We start from the raw sequence: 23,919 nt of genomic DNA on the forward strand, positions 1-23,919 counted from the left end.
AACGAAACGCCATAATATTACCATACACGTTAAAATATCAGCCATCGCCATCATGTGCACATACGTGTGTGTGTGTATGTGTGTGTGTGTATATATATATATATATATATACACACATACATATTTTAGGTTAAGAACCACGTGTTGTACCTGTGAACACAAAAGCGCTATCTAGCGCAGAAATTGGACATTATTTTTTGGGCCAATTCAATATACACGAAATGATAATAAATATGAAATACCCTTCCTTCTCTATGTAAATATTATAAAGATAAGGTAAAACGCAATTATGTTTATTCGATGAAAGTTATAATCGTACTAAAGAATAATATACACTATATACAGACAATAAATAATAGTAAATTTTGTCTTAATAAGACTAATTAACAATTATTAATAATAAACAATAATAATAAAGCATTTAGACATTTTCGTACGCACAATGACAACGTCAGCTAACCCTCCATAAGCATATTTTTGGTTGGTCGTGTTTACAAAATAATTATGTAATATGTAAAAATATTACCAGTATGTATCATTATCACAAGTATAGAACTTGTACACTCGTCCTTCGATATACTTGGACAGTACTTTTAAAATATGCAATTAGAAAATGTGTATATTTCTTGTGTACGTGAAAATGCTCTTTTTATTTATTGACATTTATACGATACATCGGTAAGCCTGCAATTTCATATTCGATTAAGTACATTTTTTTTCTTTTCTTTTTCCGTGATACAATATGTTGTATATGTAGGATTTGAAAAAAGAAAAGAAAAGTGAGAAATTTCATCCTTCGATCGAACTAAGAAACTTTAATCTGGCTTTACTAGAGGTTATGATGGGCGACTTACTTACGGACTGCTTGTACATCGCATTTCAACAAATCAACTACAATTAAATATTACTTCCATAATAAATCACTAGACAATCGAAGGACGGTGTACTTGGAGAGAGAGAGAGAGAGAGAGAGAGAGAGAGAGAGAGAGAGAGAGAGAGAGAGAAAACCTGAGATAAGAATAAATGTTGCAAGAAAAAAGGTATAATGAAGTTAAACGTAAAACATTTAAGCGTACACGAGTTCAAAACATTACATGCCGTTATAGAGGGTTATAATATATAATGTATATGTATATACGCCCGTAACGTGTAGACAAGTCACGAGTCAACAAGGCTTTATATCCAAGATATTCTGCTCTCAAACGTATATAAAGAAAACATTTAACAATGGCATATATTTTTGAATGGTTTAAAATTCTCATCGTAAAGGATTATTATTTTCCATCAATCGTATATATTATATAATTCGACAGAGAAACGGATAATAGAGAAGCAGCACGTTTACCATACGATTTGTCGTCGAATAACAAAGAAGCGTCGTTGCACCAGCATATTGATATTCGTTCCTAATAATAACAATATAATATATACTACTAGATGAGAAGAGAATTTCAATAAATATGAGTGCGTGGTGTAATAAATAATATTCTTACACATCGAGAAATACATGAAAAATGTCTCGTCCGTTAGTTATTGTTTTCAGTTTGACATAGGGACGATAAAATGTCTTCGTAATGCTGCATATTCGTTTCGAACGTTTCCAATTGCTTAGTAAGATCTCCCACTTGTTCTGCCAGTGTTCTTTCCTCCATAAATGCTTGAAGCTGGGGCGCACTTTGGCATTCCCGATAGAAGGCTCCCAAATCGCTGTTAGTGTTAGTAATAGCGAATGGTGTTTTCTAAGAGAAATGTATTAAAGAAAACGCATTAAGGTCTCTTAAAAGTGTAACGTAAATATAAATTTGAAGACTTTAATTACCAAATCTACCATAATGAAATCGTCATTTGCGCTGGTCATAGAACAACTACTTCTTCTAGATTCATTCTGCGAATTGGACTTTGACGTTGTATTATTATCGTTCGACAGTCTTTCATTGTTACCATTGTTGCTGTTGTCCGTGGCAACACCCGCCGTTACGTTTTTCGCATTTACAGTATCGCCGAGAGAACCAGGAGGAGGTGGTGAGGTTTGTCGAGGAGTCAGCAAAGAACTGAACGGTACATCTGGTATAACTAAATCTCCCTCATTGACCATAGGGGGCTTACTAATTACAAATGCCCCTACTTTTATAGTATCGCTCAAAGATTTGGAATTTTCTTCGCTAGGAAAGAGAGGATACGTTAGGAGAATAGGTGTTATAACATTCAATCGATTCGATATAATCGATATTATGGTATTATCGTATGTACCTTTGTTGATAACGGGCATGCCGTGGACTTAGATCCGAATGAAAATGATCGCTTTTAAGCATTATCGAATCTCGTCCCGTATGGGTTGGAGAAATAGTCATTTTAGTCCTATACGAGACCGACAAATGTATCGTACCAACGGGAGTGCACAGTTGTCCTACTCTCACGTGCTTGTAATTGTCTCCTTTTTTGAACGGAAATAATAATTTCACGAGTACGTATTTTAGATGAACATATGTATAATAAACATATGCATGTAAACGTACCTAAAGTGTGCAATTGAGGTTCCCCCATATATATTCTGTAGCAGATAACGTAAGAGTCTGGTCCTTGTCTACGGCTTAATTTATAAGCTGGAGTAATCCTCGAGACGGAGAGCAACGATTTTAATAAAATACCCATTCTGTTGTAAACCGTATAGGTTACTCTTACTGTAGGATCACTGTGTTCTGGTAAAACGCCTAAACTCCATGTTTCTAAAACCATCGTATCGCCTTCTACGGTCCTCAAGGAGATTTCTATACAAAGCGGTATAGTGGAATTTACTATTTCACCGCAGAGAGCTCTCTTAGCCTCTGCCAAGACATCCGGCAGATCTTGAATCGCCAAGTTGAACTATACAACAATATTATAATAGCTTCTTTATCGACATAAATTTGTATGTCGTCTGAAAATACTGTTTATAATAAAATGTCGTTCATCGAAATCCCGGATTGAGGTTAGAGGAATAATCCGTCACGAATATGTGCAACAATGAGAGAAAATAGGAAAAAAGGCAACTTACCCAATCTGTACCCGATGAATTTGGTTTACACTTTGTGCATACTTTCTCTCCTGACCTGGACTGTACTATGATTTGGGCAGCCTTTAACGCCAAAAATTTCGTAAATTTATCCAAGTCCTTCTTATCCTGCATACTTAATTTCAATGTTGACATGTTATCATTGAACCGTATCCATACGTATTTTTCTAGAAAGGTAGAAACGTATTTCTAGAAGCGAGAAACCTCTTGCCGAGGATCGATACGTAAATACGAAAGTAACACATTTTTATCACTATCCCTTGTCAACTTTTAATTCGTTCCTCTTCTCTCTCTCTCTCTCTCTCTCTCTCTCTCTCTCTCTCTCTCTCTCTCTCTCTCTCTATTGCGAATCAATAATGTACGTACAATTTAGTTCATTATTTAAAAAGATAAATAAATAATATCAAAGTGGTCAACGATAATCGTTCAACAATATTGAATCGTTCACTTTGGCAACGTGCTCTATTACACCACGTTGTTGCTATGCCTTTCACTGAAATAAGACACGTTTTTAAATGACATTTCACGATCTTTTTATCTTTCTCAAGTTCTTTATTTATATCGACTGATTTTCAGTAAGTTTTCAAACGTCCACCCGTAATTTGTCTTAGCTGTATTATATCTGTCTTTCCTTTTTTGTACCCTGAACGTTGATCGATCACATTGCTTCCTAACGATGTGTGTTGACTTGATCGCGCGTGCAATCTTTACATAAAACTCGCCCAATTGGAAATATATTCGGAAATCTTATTGGGATTATTAATCTCGTATATCCACCTGTTTTTTCCCATTTTAATAAAATTAATATTTCCGATGGCGATAGAAACTCAACAAGATTTAAACAAATTATACGTACAACGCACGATCGTACTAGAACTAGAGTAACTCGATGACAAGAATTAAGTCATTGAGTATAATTTCATTCGGTCGAGTATTTGCCGTCAGGGAAAAATTATTTCCATAGAAAATTACTTCTTTTTCTTTTTTTTTTTTTTTTTTTTTCCTTTTCTTTCTCCCCATTTGTCGTTTCGCCGAAACGACTAGCCGACTTAGACGTTGACAGCCAATAAGAGATCAGTAGCTTTACACCGACGAATAACTCGAACGACCAACGATCTTACTCCACGTTTACTGGCTGTGGCCTTAGATAGAGCGCCATCTGTCGAATATATTCCTGTCGATCGAAATAGCCCCGCGAATTTGAACAATCGAAACTACATTAGATGGAATAGCTTCTTTATCGTTTCGTTGACAATCATATGTTAGTTATAATCTATTGCGCGATCAGCTGTATCTTTCATTTCGAATAATAATAATTCTTTCATCGTTAAAAGTAAATAATAAATGGAAATGAGAAGAGAGAAAATATATATCTTGGTTAGCTCGGATATATCCAAGGTTTTCGATAATTATATAATCGTATCGCATGATCGATATTCATATTCTTTTTTTCATTGCGGGAATCAACAATCCAACAATCGCCTTTGACACGATTTTTGTATCTTATTAGAATATTATCGTCTTGCTCTACATGAACTGCATGATTTATGACATTTTTGTTTCCATCGAGGTTCAAAAAAGTAAAGAACTTCTGGATCGTAAGAAATAATAAATCGTAGTGATAAAATGGGATCGAATATAATGTATTGTCGCAACTGTACGTTCGTTCGATCATCGGCATCGATATTTCTTGCCAATATTACAATGGACAAAAAATGAACGTAAATATCACAACTGGTTTTGATGTAACGATGATCAACGGCCAAAGATGACTAATCGTAAGTTAATTTTATTTGTAGTATCTTACGATTCGAAGAAAGATAACAAGAGTTAGTTTTTCGCATAGATACATCGATAAAGGTTCGATCGTCGCAGCGAGTCTCACTGAGAGAGAGAGAGAGAGAGAGAAAAAGCGTATAGTCAAGAAGAGGGGAAATATTTTTATGGTGGACTGTACGGTCACACCGCGCAACGTGCCAACTGCAATGGAAATTTCCATCGAAGCAGTCGGTCGTCGGCGTCTTGTAGACGCTTCGTTCAACTACGCCTAAAAACGAGATTACGTTCGCCGAACGCGAGGGGGAGATCCTTCCTAGCCTCGAACAATTGCTGATTTTTTCGACCTTCGAATTTTTTTAAACTTCATTTGTCTCTTTTCAAATTTTTTCGTGTTGTATAGAACGCGCGCTATATCTCGTACGTTCTTTATCTCAAAATGTCGCATAAACGGAAGTAATTTATAGGTAGAATTGGTACGACCTAATTACACTCCCTTTTGGAAGAGAGGAAAAAAGAAAAATACATTTGTATGGATAATTCGAAGCTCAACCGTCCTGTCGAAATAAAGGGTTGTTATACAAATGATGCGATATATATATATATATATATAAATATGTAGGAGTGTAAAGGTATAAATTAAATAAAAATTTTAATAAATATTCAATATCGATCGAGTAATACAAACGGACAAAGTTGGCTTCTTATCGGTTCTTACGATAGGATCATATTGAAAAGTTCTTTTCGAAAGGATTGCGAAATTTTTGAAGCGTACTGTACAGAGGAGGGTTTGTCGGCGGCGGGCCTCGTGCGTCTGGTCCCCTCTTAGGACAAGGAATCTTTCTCTCTCTCTCTCTCTCTCTCTCTACAGGGGCCTTGCCGGAGGTTCATGCTCGCGAGATACAAATATTCCTACTAGATAGGGTTTTCAGTCTTTCGTCCGTCACCGTTTTCACTTTATTTCCAAAAATGAAAGGAGAAGAAAAATGAGGAAAAAGAAAAGAAAGCGAGGACGAGAAAAAGGTTATTCCTGAAGGTCGCGCGTCCTTTCTCCAGAGTTACATAGCAAAAGGAGGCGTTTCAATGCGCGATTGGCGACGAGACGTCTGCCATACTTGTTCGATCGCCTACGGAGCAATTTCTATTATCAAATAGCGGCCTGTTCCCGAATCTGGAACAAAGTGTGGGCGAAAGGGTGATATCGACGAGAACGTTTGGCGTTTTCGTTTTTTGGCGCCTCGTAGCTAATACGAATGCGTCATATATAGAATCTTTTCGTCGTTCGTTCAAAGATTTGTACTCTTTGATAAATCTTCTTTACTTTCCTTTAGCCGTACATACGCTTTCCGTATTTGAGCCGTGAACGAAGGAAGGCGCGATGCCAACGCACGCTTCGCCTTCCTCTAGTTTCGCATGAACTTTCGCGCATTTACGTCGGGACTTAGCGAAGCGTCGTCGAATGGAAAGTTTTCACTTTACAATTAGTACGCGACGATCCAAGGAATGCTACACCATCATCCACGATACTCGAGGTTTACTCTACTCGGCGATTCCTCGGCAATCAAAGAGAAAGACGAACCTTAATATCTTTGTGTACGGTTGTTTTTACGCTTTTATCGATAAGCCCGATATTATAACATAAATGGATTAGATTTTTTTTCTGATGCGCCTGCGCTATATCACGGGACACCCATTCTCAAGCTATAAAAGTTCATTTTTAAAAATTAACTTTTCCTATCAAATAACAATTTGGATCTAAATATTTTTATTATTTCCACTCGTATGTATATCGGTCGCTCGACCTACCTATCGCGGTTCTTTTTTTTACCGTGAAAATTGTTACGATAAATTTCTTACGACAAATGTTATTCGCAACGCATGATATATAAGAGATTCCTTTGGTGTAAAAAATATTACGCGATAGCGCGTACGATCTTCTTTATGCTGACTTTTGTAAATAAATTTAAACGAGAAAGCGTTTTAACTCTCTGATATCCGTTGTCATATTGCATTCTCTTTGTAAGTTTTGCTTACTATAAAGAAATTCGAGGAGGACAATTTAATTTCTCTCTGATTTATGACGATAATTATTTTCCACGCGTTCGAGGTGTTTTACGAAGAGAAAAAAAATACAAGATGATGATATCATTAACCTTAATCCTGAACAAGTTGTAAGATAAGGAAGGCTTAATTGTTACAACTAAAAACGATTATTCCGGGTACATTGAAATATTATATCCTCGTACGTAAGTAAGAGGAGAAAAAAAGTAAAAGGGAATTTATCAGATCGATTCTACGTTTATGCAATAACAGTCATCTCTTTAACAGTCATCTCAATTATTCTTATAATTCTGATAAACTAAACTATTTGCGGCCTCGTTAATTTACTTTCCTCGTTTACTCGTTCAATTCGTCATGTTGCAAGGGAGATAAAAGAAAATTAAATAGATTCGAGAGTATAAACGCTTCGATAGTTTTATTACATAACGATAACTTTTACATTAATTTTATATTAGTTACCATTATTTCCATACATTAAGATATAAAATCATATCTCACTTTCGGAAGTGCCGATATCTTTTTTCCCCGAGGCGATAAGAAAAGTCGCATTATGGATCATAACAAACGATCGATAATTCATTCTTTCGCAATTTCATTCTCCTTTACAATGAGATTATTTTTTTTATGAGCGCATTTGGCACCTGTTTTCTCATCTTTTTTTATTACCTGCGCTGACAGGTTGAAGAAACAAATCGAAGAAACTTATCTCTGGAACTAACGAAAAGATCAATGTTCCTCGTAAAATATATCAATATAGAGAGAGAGAGAGAGAGAGAGAGAGAGAGAGACAGAGAGAATAAAGACGAGAGATGATTGGGAAGGCTTGAGGAGAGAGGAGAGCTAAAAACATGACCGTGATGGTTAGAATGATAGAGGGAGAAGAGAGGAGAAGGAAAGACTGAATGAAGAGAGGGAGAGAGAAACGTTTGAATAGGAGAGGGAAGAATGGTTGTGTGTCGAAGAAGTAAGGTTCGCCCGTAAAGTTTGGCCATGAGATAGAGAGACCGTAATCGTGTGCGGCGCGCGTAACGATCTTAGGCGAGGATTAGAGGAGAGCGCGGCGGAGGAAAATGAACGGCGGTGGCAATGGTGGGGTGTGCAAATGGTAAGGGGACCGGAGGGGAGAGGGACGATGGCAAATAGTTGAAGAGGGGTGAAAGAAAAGGAAGGGAAGTGGTGGGGGCGAAAGGTGCAGGGCGAACCGCGTTAACGGCCTCCCACATCGTGGATCGTGTCGTCGTCGTCGTCATTCTTCTTTGAGTCTTTGCGTGACGCTCGTGGCTACGGCAAACTCTTCCTTTATTAGAATCAATTCAACGCAAAAAAGAAAGATATAAAAGAAGAAAATTCTTTCGACCTCATAAATAGTAATCTTTTATTCTTCGATATTCTTCGACTTTCTCCCATCTGTGTGTTCTATTATTTTAAATATATTCGTATTTACCGACGTCTCTCTATCTTATTCTATTTTACTAATATTAAATTTAGCTTACGAAACGAGCTGGGACGAGACGCTTACTCGCATATACGCGCGCATACATATTCATAAAAAGGGAAAATTAACGCGCGTGCGTATTCATCGGTCTATCGTCTACGCAAGTACACGTGCTGTCTGGCTATTTATCATCTTGCATACCATTTTGATTTAGGAGCGCTTAGAAAGTGAGAACGAAAAGTTTAAAGGAAGTTTAAGTCGTAAAGAAGATAATATCCCAGAGAGAGAGAGAGAGAGAGAGAGAGAGAGAGAGAGAGAGAGGAATAAGCTGAAAAAGAAGCGTACGCGGAAAGCGCACGCGGAAAAGCTCACGCGGAAAAGCGCACGCGCATAAAAAGTAAATACAAGTGTATATTTATTCAGGTTATTATTCATTGAGAAAAGTCAAGGATATTCGAAGATATACGGAGTACGTTCCGTACGTTTTCGGGAAGATGTCGCACAAGATACAAAAACAAAGCGCACCACCTGTACATGGGGGCAAATTTCAGGTGAGTAGATATTTATTTTCTTTCTTCTTTGTATTTTTACGCTTCCGCGTTCTCGGGCTAAATTTAGCCGGACTTGAGCGTTACTTTTTTAACTTTCATTAAACAGCGTTGCGTAATGGGAAGACGAACGAACGGAACAAGTGGAGAAAAAGAAGCGATCGATTTACAATAGATAAAAGAGCTCTTTGTAGATTCGCTTCCGACATTTTAAACTCGTTCGTTCGTAATTAAAAGAAAGAGATAATATCTTCAGATAAATAAATAAATGCTTATAAATAGTCCGTTATCTTGGATCGTCCGTTAGTACTATTCAAAGAAATATTCCGTCTAAAGTTTCGTACCTATATAATGTCATAATAATAAGAACTTTTTTTTTTTGTTTATATAGTACGTGATTATTCGATAAAAATGATTTTTCTTTCTTTTTTTTTTTTGTCTACAACATCGATGTCACGCGATATCGCTATTGACTTAATCAGTAGAAACATTTCTTACCTGGTTCAATGATGACGGCCACGTGAAATTGATAAAAGCGTCGATACGTGAAAAATAAATTTTTGTTCAAAAGAAAAGTAATTTATCATCGATGTGTAAAATTTTGAATTTCGTACGAATTCGAGGACGCAACTATGTAATATATCCCAATGCGGTAAGATTTACTATCGTTTGACAGTAAATTTCGCAAATCGGTGACATTTTTGCGCAATCTCTCTTGGTTTCTTTTTGGTTTAGAGCGTAACTATTCGTCGTATCGTCGATAATAAATTCACCCATGCGTTAATAAATCGTATTACCGGGTACCTATAATCGCGACAAAATTGCCAATAATTGGGGCAGCCAATTTATTAAGGCGAAATATCATTTTTTTAATCGAACGTCGCAGATTAGAACGTCGTAACGATAAGAATCGAGAAATTTTCTTTTCGTCGAGACATAAAGACAAATCGATCGCGCATTAAAAACAAGTTACGAATATTTCTTTACTATTCGGTACAACCATTATCTCTTACTTTCTAAGTATACATAATCGATCGATACAATTACGATTTTATCGTGATGTCTATCGATGTATCAAACACTTCTCTTTGATAAGAAATTATCTACACACGACATTCCCCTTTTCATCTACTCTTTTCAGTTTTTGAAATAATCGCTTAATCGTATTGAAAAAGTATTCATCCTGTTTCGCCCGTTTATCGCAACTTTCTTGCGGTTTCTTTCTTCCTAGAAAGAATATCTTTTTTTTCCTTTTCCTTCCTTTTTCCCTTCTTTTTTTTCCTTCGAAACAGCAATTCCTGCGTCCTATTAAAAACTCATAGCGACAGTCTTCGGATCATGACCAAAGATTATTATTTGGATATGTTCCAAGAAACTTTTCTTTAATAAATGAATTATTGATTTATCGAGCACGTGGATAGGGGATATGACGTTTACGTAGATTCATACATACGATAAGGAATTAATTAACGACCGAACGGAAATAAAACTTTTGGAGAAAGTAGGAAAGTATAGGAGGAGACGTAATAGAGAATGGAAGAAGATCGCCGAAGGACTTTGCCTTTAGTCAAGATCTCTTCTTAAGCCGTTTGCCATTTTCTCGAGTACCTCGGCTGTCCGGCGTTTTTTCTTTCGCGGCGCAAGTAGCAGTCGTTTTAGAACCGGTTCGACCGAATTCGAGCGGGGCGAGATTGAGAGAGAGAGAGAGAGAGAGAGAGAGAGAGAGAGAGAGAGAGAGCGCGCGCTTAGGACCTAGGTCGATCGTTTGGCACGATGATGACGTGTCAACGAGTATGTAACGTACGTAATGTAATGCAATAATGACAAAGTATATTTATATGTATATGCATGTACATGTACGCCGTTCATCCATCGATACATAGAAACATGTATACCGTACATACATCGCGACGAAGAGTATACGGCGGCTCTACATAGCCACGTCATGGAAATTTTCTCGTCGATGCTTTCCCCCTATCTTTTGTATTTCTTTTTCTTTTACCTTACTGCCTCTGTCCGTCTTTTTTCTCGCTCTCTTAGGAAGGCGCACCTTCGGTTCCCCCTTCGCACCTTTATCACCACTCCTTTCTCCCCCTTCTTTCCGTCCGATCGCCAATGCCTGAACTTTGCTACTCGTTTCTCCCCTCTTTCCCAATGATATTTGTCCCTACCCTTCAGCTACCGTACCTCTCTCTCCCTCTCCCTCTCTCTCTCTCTCTCTCTCTCTTGCAAGCTGTGCGATTCTTTTAGCATGACGCCGTCCTATTATACGCAGTATTTTGTCTTTTTCGCGCTTTACTTCCGTCAAGATATTTATATAATTATCCATCATAGGACAATGATGATGGTCATTATCCGTTCCTTCCGAGATGAAATTTTCTATCGCAAAATTTATTTAGGCGGAACGACGAGGTTTTCTTTCGAAAGAAAATAAGAGAATGAAATAATCGATTTTGACGTCGTCGATGAGAGATGTATCGTGCGTAGCTTCTTCTATATATATATATATATATATATATATATATATATATATATATATACATATATGTATATACCTATATGCGAACTAAGTTGGGAAAGGAATGAAAGTAATGTAGAGAAAGAATAGCCAAGTGGAATAATGAATCGCCGTAGCCAGAGACGAGACGCGACGTAACGATTTACCGTTACTCGTATCGCACGAAATCGACCGGAAGAAAGAGAGATACGAGATTGGAAAGGGTTCACCGTTCGCGGAGAAATCACGCAAAACGACCGATACGATGTTTCTAACATCAATCGATGTCTAGTAGTTGGAAGGGGTGTGTAGTTGGATGAAAAGGGATGGACGTTCCTTCTCGATGAGGCCAAAACACGCGAGCGGATTAAGAAGGTCAATGCTGTTGCCAACCAGTTCACCGTGATCCACGTCGTTCGAATAAGTGCCGGCTCGAACGCGCACGCTCGTAATTCAGGGGCAAAGGAGAAACGTGCTTTCCTCCCACGCGCATCCCGCGTGTTCACGCCAGCGTAAATCGCACGCGGCCAACCGCGTCGGAGGGCGAGAGACGAGATGATATGAGGATGTGACGTTATTCGCAGATTCGTTAATTGTCATCGCGCCGGATGACGCCGGTAACACGCATTAATCTCGGTCGCTCGCAATCGACTTCGTCCCGTTCGTGTTTTGTCCAATCGCTTTCAATTCGTACAACCCTACAACCAAAGGACGCTTCCACCACCTTTGATCCCTATAATTTCTTTTAATCGAGAGACCTATATACTAAAAGAGTCACTCGATTGATAAGACCTAGTCAAGTTTCTTAAAGCGAAAGTGGTCCTTGTTCTCGCAATTACGGTACGACTCGAATCAATAACGAAATTGCGCTTTGAGAAGGATTTAGAATCGAGTGACGGTCCACTCTTAATTCGTCGATCAAATCGATCCCGTGCTTTCTTGTTTATCTCTATTTTTCTCTCTATCTTTAACTCTCTTCGAAGAATTCTCTCGCAATTAAACCAGAAACGAGTGAGTCCTATTACGAGCAGATATCCTGTTTATCCCGACACACACACACACACACACACACACACACACACACACATATATATATATATATATATATATATATATTCGTAGTTTGCATTTGAAAGAGTCGCGTCGCTCGATAACTCCACTCTACTCGAAGGGATATCGTTATTCGAGCACGAGTTTCCCCGCTTTATCTTTGGAAGTCACGCACGTTTTACTGCGAGAGAGAGAACCTATCCGGATAAATATTATATCTATGGCGGAATTAATGACTCTCTTGGCTCTCTTTTGATTAATCTCTTTGAGACTAATCACTCACATTCACATTTGATTCTTTCGAATCTCGGCTCACTGCTACTTCCAATCTTCCTTCCGTTCGTTCAGGGATTCCTGAGGAATTAGTATAAAGTTATCAATAAAGTATCGTTATAGACAAACGTACGATATTGGAAAATTTTATATCGATGTCTTATCAATGTCTTGCACGTGTCTACGAGGATATAATTGTCTTTTCATCGTGAGACACAGAAACTGGTTATTTTCCCGATGAAAGTTCATAAAGCTTATCTTGAGGCGATTGCATGACCGTTAACGTGTAAGATAAAGTGTCGACCGTGAAAGTATGTTATATAACATGGTTCGCGGGGGAGAATGGAGATATCCTTTCTATCACTCTTTTACTTTAGAAGAAGCCGGATATAAAAACGACAATGCGTAAACAAAATATTACGATTGTGATAGGGTATATCGGAATATAGGTAATCGTTTCTTGGAAGAAGGGGATCTCTTCGATCGTTCCTCTTATGTTAAAACGACACATTTTACCTTGTTGCTTCTTCGCCAAGGCGCCGCGTCGTATGCTCTAAATAGATTCGGCAAAAGATTCGAGCCGTGCGTTGTCCGGCGCCACTCGGCGCCATACTCTATCTCTATCGTAGTACGATATCACCGCATAAAAGCGGAAAGATCAGGCGACAAGATACAACTCGGTTGTATTTTTCCCTCGGAAAAATCGCAGCTATCCGAGAAAAGTTATGACGCTATCGTGGAGATTATTCTTCGTACGTTTCCATTAGTAACGTAAAAGAAACGAGCTCGGGCTGACGATCGAAAATAAAGATCGACGTGGGCGATGACACCTGTCTCTCTCTCTCTCTCTCTCTCTCTCGCGCGCGCGCGCGTACACGTTAGATCTTAGAAAAGAAGAGAGAGAAGGAGAGAGGAGGTAGTTTTATTTTTGCATAGAAGGAATCCGGGGACAAAGGGGAAACTATTCTAAATGGATGGTCAAACGTCGAAGTGATTCAATGCGCTCGATAGCAAAGCCAATTCCCTGGAGTTTTCGTTAGCGATCTCACAGATGGTTGGAAGGGAGAGAGAGAGAGAAAGAGAGAGAGCATAGACGCTTACTCACGTGAAGTAGACACGCGTCTATTTGTTCTTCCTATTTTCGTTCGTCGTATATAAAGAGTCGTTCCGTCCTCGGGACATTGCCGAAAGATTTGGCAACGATCCGCGCTTTTCTACGTCGCGGTTACGGGTCCGCACAAACGATCATCTCGGTTAGAGAAAGAGAATCTAGACAACGGTCATCGAGGAGGGCCATCGGATCGACGCGTTCACGCTCCTCATTCATTTTTATCGTCGTTTAACGATCGTCCTACGGGTCGATTGTTTTTAATTCAAAAAGAAATATGTTCTTCCTTTGGCGGCGATTCCCAGAAAGGATATACAGATCGCGACAGTGGATCGAAGAACGGCCGAAATTCCAAGCTATTTCGCGGGCATACTTTTGATTCTAACTCAAAGTCTCGAGTCGCGAGTGAGAGTAAAAGTAGATAGCAGTGCGTCTTCGCCGCGTTTCGAGACGCGTTTCGAGTCCGCGCTTCGAGCCAGATCGAGCAAAAAATATTGAGAGAAGACCGAAACTAAAGGGGGAAGACCTAGGAGACGAAGCTAAAATGGGAAATACGGATAGCGTGCACGACGTGGAGATGAGTTCTCTCTCCATGACATCGAGCAACGATCGATCTCGAATTAGGGTGAATAACGAGCTAAACATTTATATAGGCGCCCTTTAGAGATAGATCGATGATAGATATTGGCGCCTTTCAACGATAATAATATCGAATAGGTCGCGTCGATGAACGCGGTACGAAAGGCGGCTCCCGTTTCTCGATTAATTCGCTAACTCTCTCTCTCTCTCTCTCTCTATATATATATATATATATATATATATATATATTTACATATATTTATATATATATATCTTTCGTAATCAACGATCTCTAACAGAGAGCTTTAGGCGTTAGTTCCCTGCCGCTTGAAATATTCACCGATGTTTCTCGTGTATGTTTTGCTTTCGAAACTCTCGAATCTTGGAATAGCTCGTAGACGGGTCCAACGAACTCGAATCGAGTCGAGTCGAGTCGAGTCGAGTCGAGTCGAGTCGAGTTGACCCGGCATTGCATCGTGCAACCAATTGCCGGCTTCGTCGTCGTACTAAATCTTATCCCCCGCGTATTAACATTTTTCTAATCGTTCGATGATAAATTTGTCATTTACTCATTTTTATTTATTTATCCATTTTCTTTTCCTTTTTTTTTTCTTCTTACAGAGGACGCCCATGCGCCCGATGATAGCGGAATACGACCCAAAGAAGCACGGTGTGAAAACTGAACTGTCAGACATGATTGTCCTCAAGTAAGTGTTTCCAAGTTGAAGTTACGAAATCGAACAAGTGGTGGTTCGGTGATAATCGAGAGTTCGATTACGCTATCCGCTACCACGATCGATCATCGCCATTGCTTTATTGCCAAATCCAATTGCTCCGCGCTCGAGCGAACGTGAGTGACACCCCGAGGATCATATATTGTGCATTGCATCTCGTTATATGTTTATTCTCTCACTCTCTGTGTACCCTTTTTCTTTTTTATACCTCCTTGTCATTGCATACCGCCTGATCGCTGATGTAAAAAATCGTTGCGTAACTGCCGCAAGGAACGCTTCCTGATCACGAATCGAGTTGAATAGTCGCGAAAATGCGTAAGTTTCGATTTAACTTCGAGTAATGTAGTAGCAATTGCTTCCTTTTTCTTTTTCTCTTCTTCTTCCTTTCTTCTTTTTCGTCTTTTTTTTTATCTCTTCTTTTCTTTCCTTTTTTCATAACGCGACGGAAAAAACAGAGAGCGACTGTCCTTTCTCAAATTCGACGACCTCGAAGCGTTTTGCTCTTTGAATTCTTTGGGCGAATCAAACGGAGCGTTGCGTTCTTGCTGCACCCTCGGCGTCTTTTTCGTGCTCGTACTTAATCTCTCGTTATTATATCATTATCAAGCATTAACAAAAACATCGGCAAGTATTGCATCAGGGAATGCGGCCACTTATTGGTTGTTATACGTTATGCTTGATCTTTGACACTATCGCGGCCGTCTAGTTATTCCTACGAAATAATTTATTTTCTTTCTAAGCGATGCGCTTTTCGTTATGCAAATCTATTTCAAACATTTACGTCTTTTCGACCGACCCATCGATTTTCTCCTACTTAATATCGTCATGTTCAGCGTCATATAGGATATTTATTCTTTGATCCTGTGGTACGTTTTATGTATACGCGTTGAAAGATGGCCCGAAGGATGCCAGCTAAAACAAAAATAGCATTATGCTGCGAAAGTGATGAAATTATATTGCTCGCGTAAATGGGAGGGTGCAGCAGGGGGAATTGTCCCGAGATTTTTTCCTCATGAATCAGGAATGCTTCGTGTTGAGGTCATGCGGTATGCAAATCGAAGAACGAAATAGTCTAATTTTAAAGGATAAACGATCTGTCTTTACTGTATAATATGTGCATTTATATGATTCCAGACTCGTGTATAAACTCCGGGCATATATTCGGGCTCGAACAAAGTGTGCTCTGCGAGTAACAAAAGAGAGAAAGATAGATAAGACGATATCATTCGATTGCATCGCAGTTGTATATATATATATACGTATACATATACGTATACATATACATATACATATACATATATATATATATATACATATATATATATATATATGTGTGTGTGTGTGTGTGTGTGTGAAAACAAAAAAAATGCAAAACAAAATCATCGAACGTCTCTCATTGTCCGATGAGCAGACAATGAAAAAAAACGAACGGTTGTGTGCAGACATCCGCGTAAACGCGACCGCGACGCGAAATGACACGATGTACCGACGAAAGACAGATAATACGGACAAAATCGTCATGGACGTGTTAATTTTGTATTTTCAAGCACGTAAAGTCAAAAAAGAGATAAATAGACAGAGAGAAATAGCGCGAAAGAGGGAGACGGAGCGAGAGAGAGAGAGAGAGAGAGAGAGAGAGAGAGAGAGAGAGAAAAAGAGAGAGAGAGAGAGAGAGATAGTTAGAGAGCAAAACGGAAGGAAAAAAATGAGAAAAGAATGAATTGGCACGAATTATGCAAAATGAAAAAGACAGAGAGAGAGAAAAAGACTATGTGTCGTCGTCGTCGTCATGGAGAGACGGCGCGTTTTAAAGACGCGGTTTAATCATTCTCGGCAAAGTCCAGAGAGCTATAGTCAGAAAGCAAAGAAGGCCTGTTTGTCGTCGTACTGCGTCTTGGCGCTGGGTTGCGTCTTTTGCGATGCAGTGCGGTGGTGGCAGCTTCCTCTGAGCCTGACCTGACACGCGTTGCGTCCAACAAGGACGTAAGCTCCATTCGGAGCTTTCTCGAGACAGAAAGCTTCGGACGACTACGAAGAGAAACTACCGCACGCACTTTAATGGGTACCTATATACCTATACACACCTCTATCTATTTTTACATGATTTTTTATATACAATTTTTTTACACGAATCGTCTCTCTTTACCTTCGCCCTGGCAACAACGGCCGTGCCGTTCTCTATGCGCGTACGAGATTTCTTTCGATAGGAAGGAAGGTTTAGAAGGAAGGTAGAGATGGAGAAGCGAGAGAGCGAGAGAGCGAGAGAGCGAGAGAGCGAGAGAGAGAGAGAGAGAGAGAGAGAGAGAGAGAGAGAGGGAGGGGGAGAGAGAGAGAGAGAGAGAGAGAGAGAGAGAGAGAGAAAGGAAGAGAGAGAAAGGGCGCGACGCGCCGATATCGAATCTCTGTATACTCGCAACATTCATCGACTTTCATTCATCAACGTTCGTGGCTCGCTCTCGTTCGTCATTGAAAAGAGAGATCAAGTTCAATTCGCGATAGAATGCTCCTCTCGCTTTTATCTGATAATTTTTCTTTTTCATTATATCCATCGACTATTCTTTTCCGTTACGTTTCGCATAAAATTTGTAAAAAATCCTCGTCGCGAACCTTCGGTTTCATTCTCCGAGCATTTATTTCTTTTTTCACGGCTTTCGCTCTTTCGTCGAATCCCCCTTCATATATATTACTCTATCGCTATCCATTTTAGACTTCTTCGTCCTCTTCATTAGATAATACATACACACGTACAAGCATGCTTGCGTGGGTTTGTATTCTTTGTTTCTCTTATATGTCCTTTGCTTTTTTGCCTCTCTCCTCGTTTTTATTCTCCTTTTCTTTATTCTCCGACTCCCACACCTTTTTCTTTTTTTGACTCCTTTTTCTTTGCAACAATGAGAAACAGTCATAGACGCGAATCTTTCTTAAAAGGTATTTATATAGAAGAAGAAAAAATGAAACGTATAGAGAGAGACTTTTGAGAAAAAAGAAAAACGCAATGTTCCTCACCCTTCTTCGCACAAGCTTTGTCGTGTTATCGCGGAATAAAAGAGAACAACTTCCTTTTTCCATGCGCATAATACCTATGTTATACCTAGATATATAATCATACATACATATATATGTATGTACGTGTATGCATATTTAAAAATGTAGATTTGATACGACAGATCGAAGACTTTTCTCTTACAATCCGGGCTAATGTTCGCGGTTTTACAGATACAAGTGCGAGAAAAATGATGTACCGATCACCGTGACGAATGGATCGACTTTGCCTCTCGTGGAACGTCAAAACGACGAAGAAGCAGCACTTTATGATCCATTCGAGCATCGAAAATTGGCTCATCCTACCTCGGATTTAGATACGCTGATACATCTGCTCAAAGGAAGTCTCGGTACTGGCATACTGGCTATGCCATTGGCATTCCGAAATGCTGGTCTCGTTTTCGGTCTTTTTGCGACTTTCTTCATAGGCGCCATTTGCACTTATTGCGTACACATATTGGTCAAATGCGCCCACGATCTTTGTAGAAGGACGCAGACCCCGAGTTTGGGATTCGCTGATGTCGCCGAGACGGCCTTTCTCGTTGGTCCGGAAGGCGTACAAAAGTATGCTCGGCTGGCCAAGTGAGACTTTATTTCATTTTTCCTTCCTCCTCGTTTGTTCCAACGCGGATAGAAAATATTAATATCTTTTCTTCCTTCAGGGCCACCATCAACTGTTTCCTAGTGATCGATCTGATCGGTTGTTGCTGCGTATATATCGTATTTATTGCGACGAATCTCGAAGAGGTGGTAACTTATTATACGAAAATGGGCGAGGATTGGGAAGCGGTCGATCGTTTGAGATTATACATGGCCGCCCTTTTACCATTCCTCATTGTCTTTTCTCTCGTGAGAAATCTCAAGTACCTGGCCCCATTTTCAATGCTTGCCAATATATTGATCGCTACAGGAATGGGCATAACTTTCTATTACATTTTTACCGATCTACCAACGATCAGCGATGTGCCAAATTTTTCGAGCTGGGCTCAACTTCCCCTATTTTTCGGTACAGCGATCTTCGCTCTCGAGGGTATCGGCGTCGTAAGTATTACAAATCGTTCTTACGTCTTAATATTAAACGTTTCTGATCTTTCGCTTTTGCAAATTTTCATCTGTGCGCTTTGATTTTCTTTTCTTTTTTTTTTTTTTTTTTTTTTTTTTTTTTTCTTTTTTTTTTCTTTTTTTTTCTACAGGTAATGCCCTTGGAGAACAACATGAAAACGCCGACCCATTTCATCGGTTGTCCCGGAGTCTTAAATACCGGCATGTTCTGCGTCGTCTTACTTTACAGTACCGTCGGTTTCTTTGGTTATTGGAAGTACGGCGAGCAAACGGCCGCATCGATCACCTTGAATCCGCCACAGGATGAGATACTTGCACAATCGGCGAAGATCATGATCGCCATTGCGATATTCTTTACTTACGGCTTGCAATTCTACGTACCGATGGAAATCATTTGGAAAAATATCAGGCATTACTTTGGCTCGAGAAAGATTATGGCCGAATATTCCCTTCGGATATTTTTGGTTATATTCACGGTGTCCGTTGCTATCGCAATGCCAACCCTCGGTCCATTCATCTCGCTGGTAGGTGCGGTTTGTCTATCGACTCTTGGAATGATGTTCCCGTCGGTCATAGAATTGGTAACAGTTTGGGAACAAGACGACGGCCTTGGTAAATACAAGTGGAGACTTTGGAAGAATATTGCCATCATTTCGTTCGGCGTGCTCGGCTTTCTAACCGGCTCTTACGTCAGTATCAAGGAGATCATCGAGCAAAAGTGAAAAGCAGATTTGGCAAGACGAGGAGCAGCGATGCGACCGAATTAACGATCCTCCGTTGCGTATTACGAACGCCCGGTATGTTGTTGTGCTTAACCTCGCTCGCTCGCGAACGCAACTGCGATCACCTCGTCCGCTCGCGTTCCCACTTCCCGGAAGGAGAAAGAAGATGAAGAAAGGCCGCGTAAAAAGACGTCCGAAAAGGACAAGTAAATAGCGAGCACGAGTACGAATCGCTTATACTTTTCTCTTTACTATCACGATCTCCGATAGTGATATCGATGATCGTATTGACGATGAGGACGCAATCAAATCACCCCCTCCCCCTTCCGCTTTCACTTTTATTCCTTTTTTCTTATTAAGTTGTGCTAGATATCATTCGAGAACGCCGTCGTACAATACACGTCGTATATAATAAATAGTTCATCGCGTTACACGTTAATTACGACTTCAAACCAATGGACTTTATTACTACGACAATCGGGCTTCGACGAAGGGCGTTCGACGGGAAGCCAACGATCAATGCGATTGTGCCAATTGTAAAAAAAGCAACAGTGAGATTATGATGAGTCTTCGACTGTAATTGTAGGACGGATCTTTTAGAAATTTTTCGTTGATTATTTGTACGGCAAATTAGTTTGTACGCACTTAAGTTTTGATCATAATCACGCGGATTATATTTAAAACGTCTTTTATATCTTCCTCTTGACGTAAAATTGAAAAATCTTAAAACTTATACTCGTCGAAAAATCGCAAATGCGATGCAGAGTAAATTACGAGTAAAAGGGAAATTCGTTAATGCATATGCTTTGCTCTTACTCTCTTTCGAAATTTTTTTTGCGTATTTGAAAGTAGGGGAAAAAGAAAGAAAAAGAAGGGACGGTGAAGGAGACAGGAAGAGGACGAAATCGATCGTCGCATCGTCATCGACGGAAGCCACTGATCTGTTCCTAGTGCATGATGCACGAAATCGTACAAAAGATTATCGATTAATTGTAAGATGCGCTAATCAAGACGGCTAACATTGCCGTCCAATGTGCGTTTGCTAGTCCGTCATAATGGAAGTAACGACTAAAACGAATAGAAGTGATATATATATATATATATATATATATATATATATATATATGTGTGTGTATATATATATATATATATATATATATATATATATATACAGAAAAACGCACGTACCTCTGGTTTTTAATATTAAAGAGAGGTTTCGTAGATCTTTGCACAATTGTTTCAACATGGTCGTATATTGGACTTACGTTTCGAAATACATTATTTATTAGAGTTTTCTTTCAAAACTTGATACCAACGGAGAATTGACACCAGAGTCCAGTTCCAGGCGATATTCGTTTGGAATGAATAAAAAAGCTATTATCTGTAAGATTATAATAATCGTTGGTGCCTTTTCTATCGATAATCCCATCGATGATCTTACAAGAGCGGTGCCATTACTACACAATCGGTCATTCGATGAGTCCTATATGTATTATTTATATGTACCATACGTACGTAAATCGCGACGAAGAAAAATTAGACGTACGGGGACTTTGCTCTTTCAGCCAATCCATGGGTCTTACGTGTTTCTCTCTTTGTTGTTGTATACAACTTTGGGGGTGTTCGACAATAACCATTTATATACGTACTAGGACGCATTAATAACTTAAAAGGACCGTTGTAAATAAAAGAGAAATGCAAATAATGCGAGACAAAAAGATGATTAGTCGATGCTATGATGTTGACAATAATTGTAAATGTCGTTATATAATAACTTCATCGCTGTGATTCTTATACAGTATTAATGCGATTTTCATATTCAATTTGATTGTTTGTATTTGCGAAAAAAAAAAGAACGAAAAGAAAAAGCAACATTGATATTTAGAAGAAGAAGGAAGAAAAAGAGAATAGAACGATCGTGGATAAGTCTCTGTTTGAATCGACCGTTAAAATTGGTAAAAGGACATATAACGTGTTTTATTGATTACAAATCATTCTCTCGATATATCAAGCATCGACTATTTGACATACAAATTATATTCTACAATCACGCTTAATCGCACATTAATTTAATATATGGTATGCATGTTGTTATAGTCCGTATATATATATATAAAATGTGCAAACACTTAAACGCAACCTTTAATGCCAACTTTTAATGACTTTTTTCTCGTTTTATAAGAGTTTATCGAAATTTATTATCATGCGAGTAGATTAAATTTACTTATGCAAATGTCTTTTTCTTTGCCCAAATTGTTAATTTATCTATCATTATAAATATAAGCGTTATATTTAATAAATAAATCAACTTGCAGATACTTTTCTTTTTCAATGCGTTACTTTTTATAATTCACCTAGCTGTAAATGGCTCTTTGAGTGATCTCAATCGTAATCGGTTGTTTGATTTGTTCTGATCGTTGGATGCCATCTTTTTGCGCAATTCTCTTCTCATTATTTCAAACGTTAAGAACCAAATTAAATTAAATTTTCTAACTCAATCGATGAATATACGAACCATACGCCCATTCCATGAATCCAAATAATCTCAAGATAAGCCAATGTGAGTGAACAAAAATGTGCCCTTATTAACAGAGAAGTTCTTTTCGATTGATACCATGTATCGCTACGTGACCCGTATTAAAATGCGTGTACGTCGGTTGGAAGATAGAAAATAAACTTGCACTGATACGTATGTAATCGTATATGACAAAGTATCATGCTACTGCGATTTCGTTTGTTATTAATCTCTACGGAGACGGGACCTTTTCAAAGTTATTTATTTATGATACCTTATTTAAACGTCCCTTAGTTGAAGTGTTATTTATAAGGGCGCCGTTCGAGAGAAAAAAGAATAAGTACTTTGATCGCGCGTAACGATCGGTGGCGTAATTCGAGAATACTCTTCGTTTTCTATCTCTAAAGGATATCATCATTGACGACGCATCGTTTTTACCCCTGTCTAAATTCAATCGATATTAAGTTTATTAGTCAAACGCTTATTCCAATTAATTGATTATTAATATTTCAAGAGGGATAGAAATTATTTTCAATATTATTAAATACGGTCAGATGGATGACAACCGTGAGTAACAAGTTTTATTTCGATTTTATTTCAATAATTATTAAATATATCTCTCGCGCTTTCTGCTTCTTGTATGTTTCCGTTTATTGTATTTCTTGAGAAATTATAATTATAATTATAATTAGGCGTGATTATAATTATCAAAAGTTAGAAGATAAAGAGACAACGCGTATGGGCGAAAGTAAGGAGAGGAATACTCGACGTATAAATATTGTAATTCCGACCCTTACATATACTAAATACTTTGTACTACTGCTTTTAAACGAATAAAAAAAGAAAAAAAAAAAAACAAGGAAATACAAAAGATCGTCAATCTTTTAACGTAATCGCATAGGAATTATGCGGTACTTGTAATAATTTTTATTGGGAGATCCGATAATTTAAGAAATAATTTTTTAATTAATTATTTTCCATGAAACAATTAGATATAAAATAGCGTGAAGATTTTTCTGCCACTACTTATATCGTCCGATCTAATATATTAATAAAAAACCTAATAGAACCTTTCCCTTTTTCTAACAAATGCTTTCGAACATTCCATTATTTCTCAAGTCATTTAATTTTTATACATTAAAGACGATTTAAGGATTAACATTATTAACAGTATGTCAGGTGTAAAAATTCTTTGGAATCGATCTCATTAGGTTTTAAAAATGAATACATTTTTAATGAGCTAGACGCCATTTTAAAAGTGATCCTTCATTTTGTTACGAAATTTCGTAATGAATTGCGCGGTAGGATGAACGTCTTTTAAAAATAGCTTAAAAAATCAGCTTTTAGGCTGTACACCTTTTAATAATTTATCGTGACGTCGAGATATATGTGAAAAAAGTAAGATAATTTATATAGGATAATAAATTATCATTGCTTATTGGTAGAGAACATACACTCCACTTGA

The 23,919-nt window shown here is 38.4% G+C and overlaps 2 protein-coding genes across 8 annotated transcripts; one reads left to right on the forward strand and one right to left on the reverse strand.

The window, feature by feature from the left end:
* Positions 1-51: 51 nt before the first annotated feature.
* Atg13 (Autophagy-related 13) lies at positions 52-3,992 on the reverse strand. 5 transcript variants are annotated; one of them, XM_085663765.1, is made up of 6 exons: positions 3,035-3,992; positions 2,517-2,865; positions 2,251-2,434; positions 1,829-2,162; positions 1,494-1,739; positions 52-171 (listed from the first exon to the last, which is right to left on the reverse strand). In XM_085663765.1, the coding sequence occupies exons 1-5, from the start codon at positions 3,185-3,187 to the stop codon at positions 1,527-1,529; spliced, it is 1,233 nt and encodes a 410-aa protein (XP_085519891.1). In that variant the 5' UTR covers positions 3,188-3,992; the 3' UTR covers positions 52-171; positions 1,494-1,526. The 5 variants fall into 5 exon arrangements, with proteins under 5 accessions (XP_085519891.1, XP_085519889.1, XP_085519890.1 ...); XM_085663763.1 differs by having other exon boundaries at positions 1,820-2,162; positions 3,035-3,990; XM_085663764.1 differs by lacking the exon at positions 52-171 and adding an exon at positions 278-684 and having other exon boundaries at positions 1,820-2,162; positions 3,035-3,990.
* Positions 3,993-8,098: 4,106 nt separating this feature from the next.
* LOC118442460 (proton-coupled amino acid transporter-like protein pathetic) lies at positions 8,099-22,772 on the forward strand. 3 transcript variants are annotated; one of them, XM_035868113.2, is made up of 5 exons: positions 8,099-8,875; positions 15,001-15,086; positions 18,330-18,737; positions 18,818-19,196; positions 19,349-22,772. In XM_035868113.2, the coding sequence occupies exons 1-5, from the start codon at positions 8,819-8,821 to the stop codon at positions 19,937-19,939; spliced, it is 1,521 nt and encodes a 506-aa protein (XP_035724006.1). In that variant the 5' UTR covers positions 8,099-8,818; the 3' UTR covers positions 19,940-22,772. The 3 variants fall into 3 exon arrangements, with proteins under 3 accessions (XP_035724006.1, XP_085519888.1, XP_035724005.1); XM_085663762.1 differs by lacking the exon at positions 8,099-8,875 and adding an exon at positions 9,447-9,524; XM_035868112.2 differs by lacking the exon at positions 8,099-8,875 and adding an exon at positions 13,860-14,425.
* The last annotated feature ends 1,147 nt before the right edge of the window (positions 22,773-23,919 follow it).

Source organism: Vespa mandarinia, chromosome 24, assembly GCF_050613455.1.
Source record: "Vespa mandarinia isolate Hongniang chromosome 24, ASM5061345v1, whole genome shotgun sequence".
Taxonomy (NCBI): Eukaryota; Metazoa; Arthropoda; class Insecta; order Hymenoptera; family Vespidae; genus Vespa; species Vespa mandarinia.

Coding starts and splice junctions, on each gene's coding strand:
- Atg13 (XM_085663763.1), bottom strand. CDS start 3,187: ATGTCAACATTGAAATTAAGTATGCAGGATAAGAAGGACTTGGATAAA. Junction 2,866..3,034: donor ATTCATCGGGTACAGATTGG/GTAAGTTGCCTT, acceptor ATTGTTGTATAG/TTCAACTTGGCGATTCAAGA. Junction 2,163..2,250: donor CATGCCCGTTATCAACAAAG/GTACATACGATA, acceptor TCTCTTTCCTAG/CGAAGAAAATTCCAAATCTT.
- LOC118442460 (XM_035868112.2), top strand. CDS start 14,345: ATGGGAAATACGGATAGCGTGCACGACGTGGAGATGAGTTCTCTCTCC. Junction 15,087..18,329: donor TCAGACATGATTGTCCTCAA/GTAAGTGTTTCC, acceptor GCGGTTTTACAG/ATACAAGTGCGAGAAAAATG. Junction 18,738..18,817: donor AAGTATGCTCGGCTGGCCAA/GTGAGACTTTAT, acceptor TTCTTCCTTCAG/GGCCACCATCAACTGTTTCC.